An 18,302-nucleotide genomic window follows, 5' to 3' on the forward strand; every position below is an offset into this window, starting at 1 on the left:
TTCCTCCATCTTTATCCACCCATTCATTCATCTCTCCTTCAAACTCCTACCATTCCATCTATCAATTCATCCATCGTGGGACAAGATGGGAGACAGAGACACATTCATCCATCGTGGGAAAAGATGGGAGACAGAGACACAGACCCCAGAGAGGCAGAGACACTTATGTGAGTGTCCATGGCTGCAGCAGCGAGTCCCAGTGGCCTCCTAGCTTAGGGTTCTGTGAGGGCCATGAAGCTGGGTCTAGCGGTCTTTCAATGGTTCTAGAAGTCCCTAAGGGATCTGGGGCTCCTGGGATACCTCTGGGGTCCCTTGGATGGTCTGGGACTTTGTAAGAGTCTAAGAGTCCCCGTAGAGCATCTGATGTCCTCAAGATGTGTCTGGGTCCCCAGCTTGGGTTTGAACCACCCTCTGGCAGGTCTGAGTACACTGGTGGTGTCTGAGTGCAATTAGAACGTAAACTCCAAGGGCAGGACGTTTTTGCCTGCTACGTTTTTGCTGTTGTTTGTAATATTTCCAGCACCTAAAACCACACCTAGCACATAGTAAAGTGCTCAGGGTTTTTGTTTGTTTGCTTTGAGACGGAGGTTTGCTCTTTTTGCCCAGTCTGGAGTACAATGGCTTGATCTTGGCTCACAGCATCCTCCGCTCCCTAGGTTCAAGCAATTATCCTACCTCAGCCTCCCTTGTAGCTGGAATTACAGGCATGTGCCACCACGCCCAGCTAATTTTGTGGCTAATTTGTGTGTGTGTGTGTGTGTGTATTTTTAGTAGAGACGGGGTTTCACCATGTTGGTTAGGTTGGTCTCGAACTCCTGACCTCAGGTGGTCTGCCCGCCTTAGCCTCTCAAAAAGCTGGGATTACAGGCATGAGCCACCATGCCCAGCCTGTTGTTTGTTAGTGATGGGATCTTGATCTGTTGCCCAAGCTAGAGTGCAGTGGTATGAACCTAGCTCACTGCAACCTTGAACTCCTGGGCTTAAGCAATCCTCCTGCCTCAGCCTCCAAGTAGCTGAGACTACAGGTGTGCACCACCAAGCCAAGCTAATTAAAAAAATATTTTTTTGTGGAGACGGGTTCTTACTATGCTTCCTGGTGGTCTCAAACCTCTGGCCTCAAGCAGCTCTCCCTCCTCAGCCTCCTGAAGTGCTGAGATTACAAGCATGAGGCACTGTGCCCAGAAATATTTGTTGAATGAATACATTAATAAATAGGTGCGTCTGGGCTCCTGAGGATGACTCTGGGTCCCTCTGGGCATGTTCGAGCACGCTGAGTTATATACAAGCATTACTAGAATGTCACTCCTCAGGGGCTTGGTGTCTCTAGCTTAGGGCACTACCCAGCACATAGGAGGAATCTAGAGCTATTTCCTGAATGGATGAATGAATAAAGGAAGGAAGGAAGGAAAGAAGGCAGGCGGCATGCATGTCAGAAGCCTCCTGGGTGAGTCTGGGAAGTGAGTCTGGGATCCCTCCCACGTTGAGAGTTCTATCTTTTGACACAGCATCTCGCTCTGTTGCCCAGGCTGGAGTGCAGTGGCACAATCCCAGCTCACTGCAACCTCTGCCTCCTGGGTCCAAGAAACTCTCATGCCTCAGCCCCCCGAGTAGCTGGAACTACAAGTGCACACCACCACAACTGGCTAATTTTTACATTTTTAGTAGAGACTCCTTACCTCAGGTGATCGGGCTGCCTCAGCCTCCCAAGGTGCTGGGATTACAGGCATGAGCCACCACGCCTGGAAGTGTTCAGAGTTCTTAAGAGTAATCCCGGCTCGGTGTGGTGGCTCACACCTATAATCCCAGCACTTTGGGAGGCTGAGGCAGGTGGATCACCTGAGGTCGGGAGTTCGAGACCAGCCTGACCAACACAGAGAAACCCCATCTCTACTAAAAATACAAAAAATTAGCCAGGCATAGTGGCGCATGCCTGTAATGCCAGCTACTTGGGAGGCTGAGGCAGGAGAATTGCTTGAACCCTGAGGTGGAGGTTGCAGTGAGCCGAGATGGCACCACTGTACTCCAGCCTAGGTGACAAAACAAGACTCCATCTTAAAAAAAAAAAAAGAAAAAAAAAGAGTAAACCTGCTGTTCATGTGAACGCATCTGTGGCCCTAGGTGTGTCTGGGTCCCTGGGTTGGGTTTGAGATCTCCATGGGATTCTTCTTAAAAGTCTCACTGGATACACCCAAGAGACTCTAGGGTGCATCCAAGTCTCCCCGAATAATGTCCAGGGATCCTGGGGTGTACTTGGGGCCCCCTGGGGTGTTGTCTGGCTCTTTGATGTGGGTCTGGCTCCTTGAGATGGGTTTGGGGCCCTGTGGGGAGGGTCTGCGCCCCTGGGGTATTGCCTGGGGTCCCTTAGGGTGGGTCTGCCGTCCACTGGGGTGGCCTAGAGGCCCCTGAGTTGGGTCTGAATTCCCCTGCAGTGTAATCTGAGGATGTCTGAGCTGAGCCCAAGTCCCCTGAGGTAGGCCTGGAGCTTCCCAGGGTGTTGTCTGGAATCTCGGCATCGTGCTGGGGGGAGGCGCGGGTCGGACCCGGCCCCCAAAGGACTTGCAACACCTGCCCACCCCTGCGTCGCTGGGCTGGCCCTGACCGGTTCTCCTCGGGGATGTGCAGCGCCATCATGGTCAGCGGCTCCTGGCACTGGACGGCCCAGCCCAGCCGCTCGCCGGCGCGGCGCGTCTCCACCTGCAGGAAGTGGTTGGGCATGCGGCTCCAGGACACTGGCATCAGCATCTGCATCTCCAGCCGCGGTGGGCACTGAGGGGCTGGGTTCTTGCGCTCGCTCTGGAACATGGCAGCTGACAACGGCATGATGTTCTGGGGGCAGAGAGGCATGCATAGGTCAAGATGGTGAGCTCCCACCCCCACCGTCCCACCATCCCACTTCCAGGGAGACCTCTTGGATTGCCCCCTCCCCTTCAGTGGCTCTGCCTGCCTGACCGCCCCCCCCAACACCTCCTGCCTCAGCCTGCCCCCATTAGCGCCCCCATCATAGCATTCATACCTTCTGCTTCCCCAGCTCAAACTGGATGACATTCTGGTGGGTAGGCAAGGCGAAGACCGCAGGAAATAGCTTTGTGTTGGGCTCCACCTGGCAGGGGAGAAGAGGAAGAGGTGAGAAAGAGGGTGGGCTGGAGGGAGGGGTGACTCTGGACCTCAAACTCTGGGGCTAATTTGCAGGTCCTCATCTGGGTGTTAGAGGCTCCAAAATGGTTCAGAGGTCACCCTTAGACTGTCCCACCTCTGATCCAGCCTCTATCTCTCCCAGTGCAACCAGTCATCTGGGTCTCTGCACACGTCACACCCCGCCTAGGAATGCTTTTTCCTGTTTCTCTCCCAAGCATACTCATTCTTCAAAACCCAGAGAGAATGGTAGCTGACGCCCGTAATACTAGAACTTTGGGAGGCTGAAGTGGGAGGGTCATCTGAGCCTAAGAATTCAAGAGCACACCAAGCACGGTGGCTCACACCTGTAATCCCAGCACTTTGGGAGGCTAAGGCAGGTGGATCACAAGGTTAGGAGTTCGAGATCAGCCTGACCAACATGGTGAAACCCTGTCTCTACTAAAAATACAAAAATCAGCCAGGCCTGGTGGTGCGCACCTGTAGTCCCAGCTACTCGAGGCAGGAGAATCGCTTGAACCTGGGAGGCAGAGGTTGCAGTGAGCTGAGATGGCACCACTGCACTCCAGCCTGGGCAACAGAGTGAGACCCCATCTCTACAAAACCCAAAAAATGAGCCAGGCGTGGTGGTCCATGTCTGTTGTTGCAGCTACTCAGGAGGCTGAGATGGGAGAATCGCTTGAGCCTGGGAGGTCGAGGCTGCAGTGAGCCATGATTCCACCACTGCACGCCAGCCTGGGTGACAGAACAAGACCCTATCTCAAAACAAAACATTCCAGGAAGTGTCCCAGACTTGTCTTGCTGGAGCCCATCCAGCCAGCTTCCACCTGCACAAACAACGCTGTCTCTGAAGCAGTCTCGCCCACACCATACCTGATCTAATTGCACCCTGGGACCTAACTACCAGTTTACAGGAAGTACGAGGGACAAAGAAAAACGTTAACCCGCCACCACAGGAAGGCACCAGCCAGGTCCGGGCTGTGGGAAACTAGGCCGGCCCTCTCCAGATTTCATAAGCAAAGGAATTCCCTGGGATCCTGTGGAAATGCAGATTCTGATGTGGCAGGCATGGGAAGGGGCCTGAGACTCTGCCTTTATTTTATTTTCATTAATTAATTAATTTTGGGGACGGAGTTTCACTTTTGTTGCCAGGCTGGAGTGCAACGGCCTGATCTCTGCTCACTACAACCTCTGCCTCCCTGGTTCAAGTGATTCTCCTGTCTCAGCCTCCTAAGTGGCTGGGATTACAGGCATGTGCCACCATGCCTGGCTAATTTTGTATTTTTAGTAGGGACACGGTTTCACCATGTTGGTCAGGTTGGTCTCGAACTCCCGAACTCAGGTGATCCACCTGCCTCGGGGCCTCCCAAAGTGCTGGGATTACAGGCTTAAGCCACCATGTCCGGCCTTTTTTTTTTTGAGATGGAGTCACTCTCTCCCAGGCTGGAGTGCAGTGGCTCGATCTCAGCTCACTGCAACCTCCATCGCCTATGTTCAAGTGATTCTCCTGCCTCAGCCTCCCAAGTAAATGGGACTACAGGTGTGTGCCACCACGCCTGGCTAATTTTTTGTATTTTGAGTAGAGACGGGGTTTCACCATGTTGGCCAAGATGGTCCCAATATCCTGACCTCGTGATCCTCCTGCCTCAGCCTCCTAAAGTGCTGGGATTGCAGGCATGAGCCACCATGCCTGGGCCCATTTGAATTTTTTTTAAAGAAGTAGGGTCTCACTCTGTCACCCAGGCTGGAGTGCAGTGGTGTGATCATAGCTCACTACAACCTCTGTTTCCCAGACTCAAGCGATCCTCCTGCCTCAGCCTCCAGAGTAGCTGGAACTGCAGGCGCCCACCGGTAGACCCAGCTGAAGATTCTGCAGCTCTGACAATCTCCCAGGTGATGCTGATCCCGCTGGTAGATCCAGGGACCACACTTTGAGGAGCAAAGGGCTATAGGACAAATAGCCTGATTCCTTCAACAAATACAGTCGGGGCTGGGGGCAGGAAGTGGAGGGGGAACCTAGACATGAAATGAAACTCAAGGTACAGAGCAACCAGCTAAAGTATATGACCCTGGGTTGGGCATGCTGGTGCATGCCTGTAATCCCAGCACAAGATTACATACTGTTATTACATGGGAGGTAGAGGTGGGTGAATCGCTATAGGCCGGGAGTTCAAGACTGGCCTGGGCAACATGGTGAAACGCTGTCCCTGTAAAAAAATACAAAATCTAACCGAGTGTAGTAATGCATGCCTGTGGTCCCAGCTACTTGGGAGGCTGAGGTGGGAGGATCATTTGATCCCAGGAGGTGGAGGCTGCAGGGAGCCAAGATTCCACCACTGCACACCAGCCTGGGTGACAGAGTGAAACCCTGTCTTAATAAACTTAAATAAATAAATAGATAAATAAATAAGGTTCAGCATGTTGGCTCCTACTGTAATCCCAGCATTTTGGGAGGCCAAGGCAGGAGGGTCTCTTGAGCCCAGGAGTTTGAGACCACGCTGGGCAACATAGCAAGACTCTGTCTCTACTCAAAATACAAAAAATAGCCGGGTGTGGCAGTGCACGCCTGTAATCCCACGTACTTGGGAGGATTTAGCCCAGGAGGCGAAGGTTGCCGTGAACTGAGATCAAGCCACTATACTCCAAGACTGGGTGACAGGGTGAGGCACCGTCTCAAAAAATAAAAATGCAAATGAATCATAAATAAAATAAATGACCCTACTTAGATTCCGATTCAAACAAACAAATGGTAAAAACACATTCTGGGGACAACCAGAGAAATTGTACACAAACTGGATATTTGATATTTAGAAACTACTGTGTGGTTTTTTTAGGTGATTAGTGGTATTGTGGTTACATTCCTTAAGATCATTCTCATCTTTTTAAGGTACATACTGAAAAGAGATGAAACTATCTGATATCTGCAATTTCCCTCAAAATTATCCGGTGGCTGTGGCAGGCAAGTAGCTATGAAAAGTGAAAACAAGCTGGGCGCAGTGGCCCATACCTGTCATCCCAGGACTTTGGAAGGCTGAAGTAGGAGGACTGTTTGAGCCCAAGAGTTTGAGACCAGCCTGGGCAACACAGCAAGATTCTGTCTCCACTAAAAATACAAAAATTAGCCAGGCATGGTGGTGTGCAACTGTAGTCCCAGCTACACAGGAGGCTGAGGTGGGAGCTTCTCTTGAGCCTGGGATACAGAGGTTGCAGTGAGCCGAGATTGTGCCACTGCACTCCAGCCTGGGTGGCAGAGGGAGACCCTCTCTCAAAAAACAGACAGAAAAGATGAAACAAGACTGTCTGTGAGTGGGTAACAGTTGAAGCTGTGTGACAGGGACATGGCAGTTCATTATGCTATTCCATTCTTTTTTTTGAGATGGAGTCTTGCTCTATCACCAGGCTGGAGTGCAGCGGCTGGATCTCGACTCCCTGCAACCTCCACCTCCCAGGTAGGTTCAAGCAATTCTCCTGCCTCAGCCTTCAGGTAGCTGGGACTACAGGTGCACACCAGCATGCCTGGCTAATTTTTGTATTTTTAGTAGAGATGAGGTTTCACCATGTTGGGCAGGTTGGTCTCGATCTCTTCACCTCATGATTTGCCCACCTTGGCCTCCCAAAGTGCTGGGATTACAGGCGTGAACCACCACGCCCGACCTGGTATTCCATTCTTGTATGTGTTTTTGATTCTCCATTTAACATAAAGTTTTAGCCAAGGACGGTAGCTCATGCCTGCAATCCCAGCACCTTGGGAGGCGGAGGCAGAAGGGTTACTTGAGACCAAGAGTTTGAGACCAGCCTGGGCAACATCGTGAGACACTGTTTCTACAATAAATACAAAAAAATCAGCTGGCTGTGGTGGCACATGCCTGTGTTCCCAGCTATTCAGGAGGCTGAAGGGGAAGGATCACTTGAGCCCAAGAAGGTCGAGGCTGCAGTGAGCTGTGATCTCACCATGGAACTCCAGCCTGAGTAACAAAGCGAAACCCTGTCTCAAAAAATAAAAATTAAAAATAGGCCTAACACCGTGACTCATGCCTATTATCCCTGCACTTTGGGAGGCCAAGGTGGGGAGATGGTTTGAGCCCAGGAGCTAGAGACCAGCTGGGCAATATGTGGGGAACCCGCCTCTACAAAAAAAAAAAAAAAAAAAAAAAATAGGCAAGGTGGTGCATGCCTATAGTTCCAGCCACTTAGGAGGCTGAGGTAGAAGGATTGATTGAGCCTGGGAAGTTGAGGCTGCAGTCAGTTGCGATCACACCACTGCACTCTAGACTGGGGGACAGAGTGAGTCCCTGTCTCAAAAAAAATAAAAGAAACTGCAATAAAATTTCATAGCCAATGATGGATGCCAAAAAATAAAAATAAAGTTGTACAAACCCACCTTAGAGAGATTAATGGATAGGTAGATTAATATGGGATAGAGCCAATAGCTACAATGTTGCTAGTAGATTCTTGGTGGTGGGTACAGGGTGTTATCTATACAGTTCCTTCTACTTTGCTGTATGATTGAAATTTTTCGGAATAAAATGTTGAAAAAGAGAAGGCCACCTTAGGATTCTGGCCCATCCTAGTGTGTTCCCTGGTTGTAGAGAAGTTGGTGACTAGTGTCACCCAGCCTAAGAGGGAATAGAGACCTCTTTCCAAGGTCAAGGCCGGACTCTGGCCAGACGTGGTAGCTCAAGCATGTAATCCAGCACTTTGGGAGGCCGAGACAGGTGGATCACTTGAGGTCAGGAGTTTGAGATCCGCCTGGCCAATATGGTGAAACCTCATCTCTACTAAAAATACAAAACTTAGCTAGTTGTCATGATGCATGCCTGTAATCCCAGCTACTCAGGAGGCTGAAGCAGGAGAATCCCTTGAGCCCAGGAGGCGAAGGTTGCAGTGAGCTGAGATCATGCCAATGCACTCAATCTGGGCGACAGAACAAGACTGTCTCAATTTTTTTTTAAAAAAGGCTAGACTCAGCCGAGCGCGGTGGCTCAAGCCTGTAAACCCAGCACTTTGGGAGGCTGAGGCGGGTGGATCACGAGGTCAAGAGATCGAGACCATCCTGGTCAACATGGTGAAACCCCATCTCTACTGGAAATACAAAACATTAGCTGGGCATGGTGGCGCGTGCCTGTAATCCCAGCTACTCAGGAGGCTGAGGCAGGAGAATTGCCTGAACCCAGGAGGCGGAGGTTGTGGTGAGCCGAGATCGCGCCATTGCACTGCAGCCTGGGTAACAAGAGCGAAACTCCATCTCAAAAAAAAAAAAAAAAAAAAAAAAAAGGCTAGACTCCATCTCCTCCAGTCTGGGCCTTAGTTTCATGAAGTTTCAACAAGGTGGTCTCCCAGCGACCTCTTGAGGACAGGCTAGGAACTGTTTCTGCTCCATCTCTCTGAGGTCTGGCCTCAGGGGACATCTAAAAAGGCTGTACTGAGATGCTGGGACATGAGGATGCTCTCGCTAAGTTGCTGTGACCTGGACTCACCTGGAAAAAGGTGTTGCTTTCTTTCCCATTGGCTGTAAAGGTCATTAAGCCAGTGGCCAAGTCCACCAGGCAGCCAATGACAAGGTCCGTGTGGCTGATCCGGCCCTGCTGCCCGGGACTCACAAAGTCCCCGCCCCACACCATGTAGCAGTTGCTGCACTTGAGGCTGCAGGAGACAGAGCGGTCACATTTGTCACCTGAGTAGCTCTGGATCCTGGACACCGCTCCCCCCAAGCTCCTGGAAACACACGACCTCAGAGTCCCATCCCCAAACGTCTATCCCCTGCAGATCTGAGCACTGAAACCCCCTGGACCCTGAGCTCCTAGGAGCTGGTGCGGGGTGGAGTTGGGGGTGGCGGGGGCGGGGGGGGGGGCGGTCCCGGAAGGAGGAAAAGGAAGGGAAGCAGGAGAGAGAAGGAGATAACGGAGAAGGAGGAGGGTGAGGTGAAACAGGATGAGAAGGAAAAGGAGAAAACGGAAGGTAGAAATGGGGAAAGAGGAGGAGGAGAAGAAAAACGCCAGGGTGGGAAGAGAGGAGGAAGAAAAGGAGAAGGGAAGCTTCCGAGCTGGGTGCCCAGTGCTCCAGAGCATCCTCCCGCTCCAGAAGGTCCCACAGCCAGGCAGCCACAGAGCTCCCCCTCCCTCCTGCCCTCCCCACCCTGCACCTCCCACCTCCCCACAGCCCTGGCACCTGCTGTGGACGTTGCCTTGTTCGTCCCCCATGGTCACCGTCACGGCCCGGACCTTGCTGAGGTCGAAGCTCATGTCGTGCTGATGGTAGTCAGGGGTGACCCAGCCCACCCACACGCAGCTGGGCTCCTGACCGGCAAAGACCCTCACGGAATAATAGTACTGGGGACACAAGAAGGGGAACCCGTGGTCAGTCTGGAAGCCTGGGGACTCAGGCTCCCCGGGACTCTAAATTGGTTTCCCTGGACTGGTGAGTCCTCTGGGAGTTTAAGAGGAAGTTGTCGGATCTGAGACCCCCTACTCCCTGGCTATGTCTGTTTTGGTGTCAACTTGTACATTTCTAGATTCAGGAGTCCCTTGGGAATACCGTGTGACAATATTCCCAGGGAGTTATATCAGTGTGCCTCATGCCTCTCCTGTACCCCCTGCCATTTGTGGGCCATTAGCTATACGGATTTAGCATATTTGGCTTCCTCACATGTTACTGCAGAGTGATAAATAAATAATTGCAGGCCAGGTGTGGTGGCTCACATCTGTAATCCCAGCGCTTTGGGAGGCTGAGGCGGGCAGATCACCTGAGATCAGGAGTTCGAGATCAACCTGACCAACATGGTGAAACCCCATCTCTACTAAAAGTACAAAAATTAGCCAGGTGTGGTGGTGGGCGCCTGTAGTCCAAGCTTCTTGGGAGGCTGAGTCAGGATAATCGCTTGAACCCAGGAGGCAGAGGTTGCTGTGAGCAGAGATTAAGACATTGCACTCCAGCCTGGGCAACAGAGTGAGATGCCATCTCAAAAAAAAAGAAAGAAGGCCGGGCGCAGTGGCTCAAGCCTGTAATCCCAGCACTTTGGGAGGCCGAGGCAGGTGGATCACGAGGTCAAGAGATCGAGACCATCCTGGTCAACATGGTGAAACCCCGTCTCTACTAAAAAATACAAAAAATTAGCTGGGCATGGTGGCACGTGCCTGTAATCCTAGCTACTCAGGAGGCTGAGGCAGGAGAATTGCCTGAACCCAGGAGGCGGAGGTTGCGGTGAGCCAAGATCGCGCCATTGCACTCCAGCCTGGGTAACAAGAGCAAAACTCTGTCTCAAAAAAATAAAAATAAAAATAAAAAATAAAGAAATAAAATAAATAATCAGTCACAAATAGCACTGACTGTGCTAAGGTCTTTTTTTCTTTCCTCCTTTTTTTTTTTTTTTTGAGTTTCAGTCTCCCTGTGTCACTGAGGCTGGAGTGCAGAGGCACCATCATGGCTTACTGCAGCCTCAAACTCCTGGACTCAAGTGATCCTCCCACCTTGGCCTCCCGACATTCTGCGGCTATAGGTGTGAGCCACCACGCCAGGCCTGTTCTAAGGTCTTCATACAGATGAATTCACTTCATCCTCCATATCAAGTAGGTGTAATTTTTACCCTCATTTTTCTGATAGAAAAATCGTAGCACTTCCATAGGAGAGAAGGCATGGAGCGGGCAAGTGACTTCCCAAGTGGCGCTCAGGTGGCCCACAATCCTAACTTCAAGGCCAGGAATCCCCAGCTCCCAGGCTGTGGACTGGTACCAGGATCTGAAGGATCTAGGCTGAGTACTCCTTGTAAGAATCTATGTGCTGATTCAGGATGTCTTAATCTAAGAAGAAAAAAAAAAAAAAAAAAAAGAATCTACCTCCAGGCACGGTGGCTCACACCTGTAATCCCAGCACTTTAGGAGGCTGAGGTGGGCGGATCACCTGAGATGAGGAATTTGAGACCAGCCTGGCCAACATGGTGAAACCCCATCTCTACTAAAATTAAAACAATTAGCTGGGTGTGGTGGCAGGTGCCTGTAATCCCAGCTGCTAGAGAGGCCAAGGCAGGAGAATTGTTTGAACCCAGGAGGTGGAGATTGCAATGAGAGATTTTGCCACTGCACTCCAGCCCGGGTGACAGAGCAAGACTCAGTCTCAGAGGGGGAAAAAAAAAATAGAATCTTTGCCTGATGATCCAAGACGTAACAGTTTCATCCTGAAACCATCTCTCCCCACATCCCCGGTCCATGGAAAAATTGTCTTCCATGAAATTGGTCCCTGGTGCCAAAATAGTTGGGACTCTACACCAGGCTATCTGTCTATAAAATATTTTGAATTTGGGGAATCCCCAAACCATATTAAGACAATTATGAATTTTGATTCCCAGTAATATATTAGAGGTTTTACATTTGGGGTATTGTGTTTATATGGGTGAGCCCAAATCTTGGGGTCCCTTTTCTATACTGGCTTATGCTCTGGATTTTGGAATCTTCGGGAGTTATATCAGTGTGCCTTACACTTCTACGGTACCCCCCTGCCATTTGCAGGCCACTAGCTATATGGATTTAGGGCTTCAAAGGATTAAATCCATGTGTGCCATACTTTGTTTCTGGTGTATAGTGGAGAGTCCCTAGTGCAAGGTGGGAAGTTACTGGTAACAATAGCACTAAACTTGGAAATTTAGGAGTGCCCAGGCTATGTGGGGGACCCAAAATTGAGGGTTCCTGGTCCAAACCGTGGTGGTGTTGAGGATGATCTCCGGGTCATCACGGTTGTCTGCAGGCACCACATCTCGAGGGAGTCGGGGCAGTGTGGGGGTGGCCGGTGGTTGGGTCATCATGGCGACTTTCTTGGCCTTGAATAAGAAGCTGGTGGTGGGTGAGAGGTGCCATGAGAACCAGCATTCAAGCCCAGCCCTCCTCACGCAACATTCATGCCCCCACATCGAGCCTGGCTACACCCTGCTTCTAATACTCCAGGTCTTGCCTCTGGAGGGCTGGGACTCCCACCCACCCCAGCCTCATCCATTCCGAAAGCACTGCACTCCGCGCCTGTGGATGCTGAGTTACCCAAATTAAAGGCACCTTCTGGGAATATGGGGGTCCTCACTGGGGTATACGGGGGTCTCCCTAAGTCACCATTTCCCACATGTATTTCTCATATGGGTGAAAAGGACAATTCCTTGGAAAAGGACAATTCTTCATTGTGCGGCACTGTTTTGTCCATTGCAAAGCAGGTGGAACCCCTGCAGCCCCCACCCAGCAGCAGTAGCCTCCCCAAAGTCTTATGACCACAAAGACTCCATCATTTCCAAACACCCACCAAGAGACACAGTGAGTTTTCAATCCCATTGAAAATCACTGCCATGGTAGGGGTCACCTGAGGTCAGGAGACCAGCCTGGCCAACATGGTGAAAACCCACCTCTACCAAAAATAAAAAACTTAGCCGGGTGTGTACAGGCACATGCCTGTAATCCCAGCTACTAGAGAGGCTGAGGCAGAATTGCTTGAACCTGGGAGGTGGAGGTTACAGTGAGCCGAGATTGTGCCGTTGCATTCCAGCCTAGGGAACAGAGCGAGACTCCGTCTCAGAGGGAAAAAAAAAAAAAAAAAAAACGGAGCTGGGCGCGATGGCTCACACCTGAGGTCAGGAGTCTGAGTTTGAGACCAGCCTGGCCAACATGCTGAAACCCCTTCTCTACTAAAAATAGAAAAATTAGCTGGGGGTGGTGGCACCTGCCTGTAATCCCAGCTACTGAGGAGGTTGAGGCAGGAGAATTGCTTGAACCTGGGAGGCAGAGGTTGCTCCCTTTAAGTTAGCTTTTTGGGGGTACATTTGTGACACAGAAAGGATCCCCATTTAGAAGACCACTGGGTGTTCACTGGGATACCTTAGGGTACAGTAAATTCTCCCAGGAAGATACTGAAGTCCCTTTTAATGTCCGTGGGTGAGAAGGTGCATCGGGCGAAGGCCTTTGGGTTCCTCCAGATACTCAAGGATAAGCGAGTTCTCCATACATACAGTAGGGTACCCAAGTAGACATCCTTACGGACATTAGGGCACCCCAGGAAAATAACGGGGTTCATTGGAGACATGGTAGGCTCTCTCAGTATTCTTACTTTGCTTAGCATATATGGGGCTACTTTGGGGTAAAATGGGGGTTTCCCAGGTTACTGTGGTTACCTACTTGAGGGTCCCAAGGCAGCCCTGAAGCCCGCCTCTGGCCCCCCTCGACTCACCCTCTCTTCTTGTTCTTCTCGGTGGTGGCGTCCTTCTCATTCTCTGCCCTGGCAGGCTGTGCCTCTCCCCCGGCCTGCGGCGTGCCCCCGGGGGCGCCCTCCTTCGAAGACCCCTCTTTCCCGCTCTCGGCCTCGCCCCAGCCCCCCGCTGAGCGGCGCAGGCTTTCATAGTCAGGGTCGGGTTCCGCCGCCCGGGCCTCGTCCTCGGCGGGGGGCTGCAGGCCGGGTGGTGCCAGCGGGGTGGCCCCTGCGGTGCAGCGGAAGTGCTGGTGGAACTGGACTGGGAGGCTCAGCCGCAGGAAGATCATCTCCACCAGGCTGTTCTGGGAGCCCCAGGTGCGGTGCGTCAGGCGCAGGCAGGGGGGCGTGTCCACAGTGCCATCCACTCGGGACACCTGGGGTGGCGGGGCGTGGAGAACCGAGCTGGGCAGGCGGGCTAGGCCAGGCCGTTGGTCCTACACCTGGTCACACACGGAGCCACCATAGGCCACAGAGCGCCCGCGTGTGAATTAGCCAAGGGCGCCCCTCCTGCAGGCGGCTGAGGCTCCCGGCGGGTACACCGCTGGGCCCTGTGCCTGCAGCCCTCTGCAACCTCTCTCCGGGCTCCCTATGCAGCCCCGGACACAGGCTGGAATCGCTTTTCAAAACCTACCTACATCCATCCAACCACCCATTCTGTCATCTGTTACCAGGCAGCTCAACTTCAATGCATTTTTTTCTTTTTGAGACACATTCTTGCTCTGTTGCCCAGGCCGGAGTGCAGTGGCAGGACCTCCGCTCACCGCAACCTCTGTCTACAGGGTTCAAACTATTCTTGTGCCTCAGCCTCCTGAGTAGTTGGGATTACAGACACGAGCCATCACTCCCGGCTAATTTTTGTATTTTTGGTAGAGACGGGGTTTCACTATGTTGGCCAGGCTGGTCTTGAACTCCTGACCTCAAGTGATCTTCATGCCTCAGTCTCCCAAAGTGCTGGGATTATAGGCGTGAGCCACTGAGTCTGGCCAACTTCAGTGCTTTTTCTTTGTTGAGACAGAGTCTTACTCTGTCGTCCAGGCTGGAGTGTAGGGGCAAGATCTCGGTTCACTGCAACCTCCGCCTCGGGGTTCAAGTGATTCTCCTGCCTCAGCCTCTGAGTGGCTGGGATTACAGGCATGTACCATCACGCCCGGGGGGTTTCACCATGTTGGCCAGGCTGATCTCAAACTCCTGACCTTGTGATCCACCCACCTCAGCCTCCCAAAGTGCTGAGATTACAGGCATGAGCCACAGCCAATTTCAATGCTTTTTTAAACTTTTCTTTCTTTTCTGTTGAGTCTCAGCATGTAACCTTAAACTGCAGAGATCTTTTATTTTTTCTTCTCCTTAGTCTTAAGATAGAGCCTTGGCAGGTACTTTCTTTTTTTGTTTCTTTTATTTTCTTATTTGTGTATGTATTTATTTATTTGAGACAGAGTCTGGTTCTGTTGCTCTGGCTGGAATGCAGTGGCGAGATCTTGGCTCAGTGCAGCCTCGACCTTCTGGACTCAAGTCATCCTCCCAACTCAGCCTCCTAAGTAGCTGGGACTACAGGTGCATGCCACCACACCCTGCTAATTTTGCTTATTTTTTGTAGAGACAGGGTCTCGCTATGTTGCCTAGGCTGGTTTTGAACTCCTGGGCCCCAGTGATCCTCCTACCTCTGCCTCCTAAAGTGTTAGGATTACAGGCATGAGCCATTGTGCCCAGCCAAAATGGACTTTCTTTCAACCACCACACCCCTCTCTTTCTCACCATACACTCCTTTACGCCAGGCATATTTATCTAACTGTATGTTTGTATCTAATTATGGGCTTGCTTGGAGGTTCTAGGGGCTAATCTTGAGACAGACAGACCAAGCCTGGAGGCCCAGCTGCAAAATTCCAGCGATTACCTCGAGGTGGCGAGTCAACAACGCAGCCATTAATGAGACGATGCCAGTCCGCGCTTCAGGTGGACCGAGACCCAGGACAGCCACCGGAACAAGACACACACACTTTGTACTCAGCACAATTCTTGCACGCCTTCTCTATCGAGTTTCCTCTTTTTATTTTATTTTGATTTATTTTTTTGAGACAGAGTCTGGCTCTTCGCTCAGGCCGGAGTGCAGTGGTACGATAAGCTCACAGCTGCCTCGACCTCCTGAGCTCAGAGGATCCTCCTGCCTCAGTCTGCCAAGTAGCTGGGACTCCAGGTGTGTGCCATGGCACCCAGCTAATTTTTAAAACTTACTTATTAAAAAATATTTTTTTTCGGCCGGGCGCGGTGGCTCAAGCCTGTAATCCCAGCACTTTGGGAGGCCGAGGCAGGTGGATCACGAGGTCAAGAGATCGAGACCATCCTGGTCAACATGGTGAAACCCCGTCTCTACTAAAAAAAAATTCAAAAAATCAGCTGGGCATGGTGGCACGTGCCTGTAATCCCAGCTACTCAGGAGGCTGAGGCAGGAAAATTGCCTGAACCCAGGAGGCAGAGGTTGCGGTGAGCCGAGATCGCACCATTGCACTCCAGCCTGGGTAACGAGCGAAACTCCGTCTAAAAAAAAAAAAAAAAAAAAAAAAATTTTTTTCTATTATAGCAACAGAAAAAATAAAAAAATAAAAAAATTTTTTTTGAGACAATTTTGTTCTTGTTGCCTAGGCTGGAGTGCAATGGAGAGATCTCAGCTCACCGTAACCTTTGCCTCCCGGGTTTAAGAGATTCTCCTGCCTCAGCCTCCTGAGTGTAGCTGGGATAACAGGCATGTGCCACCACACCCACCTAATTCGGTGTTTTTAGTAGAGACAGGGTTTCTCCACTTTAGTCAGGCTGGTCTCGAATGCCTGACCTCAGGTGATCCCCTCACCTCAGCCTCCCAAAGTGCTAGGATTACAGGTGTGAGCCATCATGCCCGGCCACAATTTTTTTTTGAGATAGGGTCTTGCTCTTTCTCTTACGCCGGAGTTCAGTGATGTGAACACAGCTCACTGCAGCATTTAGCTTTTTTTTTTTTTTTTCTTGAGACGGAGTTTCACTCTTCTTGCCCAGGCTGGAGTGCAATGGCACAATCTCGGCTCACTGCAACCTCTGTCTCCCAGGTGCAAGCAATTCTCCTGCCTCAGCCCTTCAAGCAGCTGGAATTACAGGCACGCACCACCACATCTGGCTAATTTACTGCAGCCTTGACCTCCTGGAATCAAGCAACCCTCCGGTCTCAGCCTCCCGAGTAGCTGGGACTATATGTGCATACTATACACCTGGTTCATTTTTTAATTTTTTGTAGAGATGGGGTCTCGCTCTGTTGCTAAGGTTGGTCTTGAACTCTTGGGCTCAAGAGATCCTCCCACCTCAGCCTCCCTAAGGGCTAGGATTACAGACATAAGCCACCATGCCTGGCCTTAATTTTTTTACTTTTTAGAGATGGGGTTTCGCTTGTTGCCCAGGCTGGCTTTCCCCTACTTCATAGGTGAGGCACCTGGACCTCAGGAAACTGTGGTTTGCCAAAGTCACACCCCGAGTTACACAGCACAAGAGCCCATGACTCTGACACTTGCTTCCACGTGGTTTGTGTGCTGCATGGAGGGAAAGGAGAAACTCAAGGAAGAGCGCGGTGGAAAGAAGGAGCTTTGGAGGCAGATGAGAAGGCATTGGGGGGGGGGGGTCAGTCCTTACCTCATAGTGAGGGTGGTCGAGGGGCACTGGCTCAAACTGGGGCAGGCTTTTGCTGAACCAAGTGGTGACAGGGCGCTGCATGTTGATGGCAAATGGCTCGAAGCCTTCCTGGAGGCCACAGATGGCAAAGAACCGCAGGGAGCTCACGTCCTGGCCCAGGTTCAGGTGACCCACCTGGCCAGGTCCCAAGCTGCAGACGGGCAGGAAGCCTGGTGGGAGGGGATGCATGGGCAGGGGTGAGGGCGGGTGGGCAGGGCAGGGGGAGCTGAGGGAAGGGGGTAGGGATGGGAGAGCTGGAGGCAGAAGTGCCATGCAGGGTCAGGAGAGATGGAAGAACGCCAGAAAGGGCACGTGCAGGGGTCTCAGCCCTCACCGTCCCCGATCTCGATCTCTCGGAAGGCTGTTTCAGAGCCTGAGTCAGACATGAGGATCTCGCCATTGAGGGTGAAGATAATGGTGTTCTCTGTGAGATCGATCATGCAGCCAACGACATCGCCCGGCTGCCAGGGGCGCCCAAATGGTTCACTGCCCAAGTGCCAGCGCTGGCCCTGTGGGGAGGGGCAGGGAAGACATGGTGTGGGGAGACACTCAGAGAAATGAAGAGATAAGGAAGCAGGGAGGGAGAGATACGTGAAGACAGACACTCGAAGCATCAGGTTCAGGATGCATACCACACATGCATCCATGATCCCAGGAATTTCCCTCCCCACTAATCTCTGTGCCTCATCCCTTCTGCCTGGGTTCTCTGCTGTTGCCATGGCTGGCATTATGCAGACCACCAAAGTAATAGTGGGGGATGGAGGCAGCAGCAAGCAGAGGGATGCAAAGGAAAAATGAATGTTATTAGTGTCCCCCATACAGATCCATACATGCTCACATATGTGCACAAAATGGATAGGTGGATAAGGAGGCAGATGGGTGGATGGGAAGTTGGGCATATGGCTGGGCAGAAGAATGACTGGAAAGTTGAGAGTCTACCTGGGTGGATGCAGAGAAAGAAGCAAGTGTAAGCAGGTACAAAGATGGATACATGGATGATGGGTGGAGGGAGGGAGGGAAGGATGGTTGTATAACTGTTTGTCAGATGGACAGATGGTTTTTGGATGGATGGATGGACAGTTGGTTGGAAGAATGGATGGATGAATGGTTGATTAGATGGATGATGGATGGCTGAATGGATGGATGGATTCATGGTTGGCTGGTCAGATGGATAGATGACAGATAGATGAATGGATGGATGGATGGATGGATGATGGAACTATATGTGCATGCTACCATGCCTGGCTAATTTTTTTTTTTTTGAGAAG

The 18,302-nt window shown here is 51.5% G+C and overlaps 1 protein-coding gene across 5 annotated transcripts in view; it reads right to left on the minus strand.

The window, feature by feature from the left end:
• The window catches only part of RYR1 (ryanodine receptor 1), a 160,021-nt gene that overhangs the window by 102,424 nt on the left and 39,295 nt on the right, over positions 1–18,302 (minus strand). For all 5 annotated transcript variants that reach the window (XM_039465527.2, XM_039465526.2, XM_039465523.2 and 2 more), the window contains exons 26-33: positions 17,369–17,543; positions 16,996–17,204; positions 13,327–13,721; positions 11,822–11,954; positions 9,301–9,461; positions 8,610–8,775; positions 3,014–3,100; positions 2,600–2,826 (exon numbers count right to left, since the gene is read on the minus strand). In XM_039465527.2, coding sequence (XP_039321461.2) covers positions 2,600–2,826; positions 3,014–3,100; positions 8,610–8,775; positions 9,301–9,461; positions 11,822–11,954; positions 13,327–13,721; positions 16,996–17,204; positions 17,369–17,543 — 1,553 coding nt within the window. The remainder of the gene's footprint in view (positions 1–2,599; positions 2,827–3,013; positions 3,101–8,609; positions 8,776–9,300; positions 9,462–11,821; positions 11,955–13,326; positions 13,722–16,995; positions 17,205–17,368; positions 17,544–18,302) is intronic.

Source organism: Saimiri boliviensis, chromosome 14 (genome assembly GCF_048565385.1).
Source record: "Saimiri boliviensis isolate mSaiBol1 chromosome 14, mSaiBol1.pri, whole genome shotgun sequence".
NCBI lineage: Eukaryota > Metazoa > Chordata > Mammalia > Primates > Cebidae > Saimiri > Saimiri boliviensis.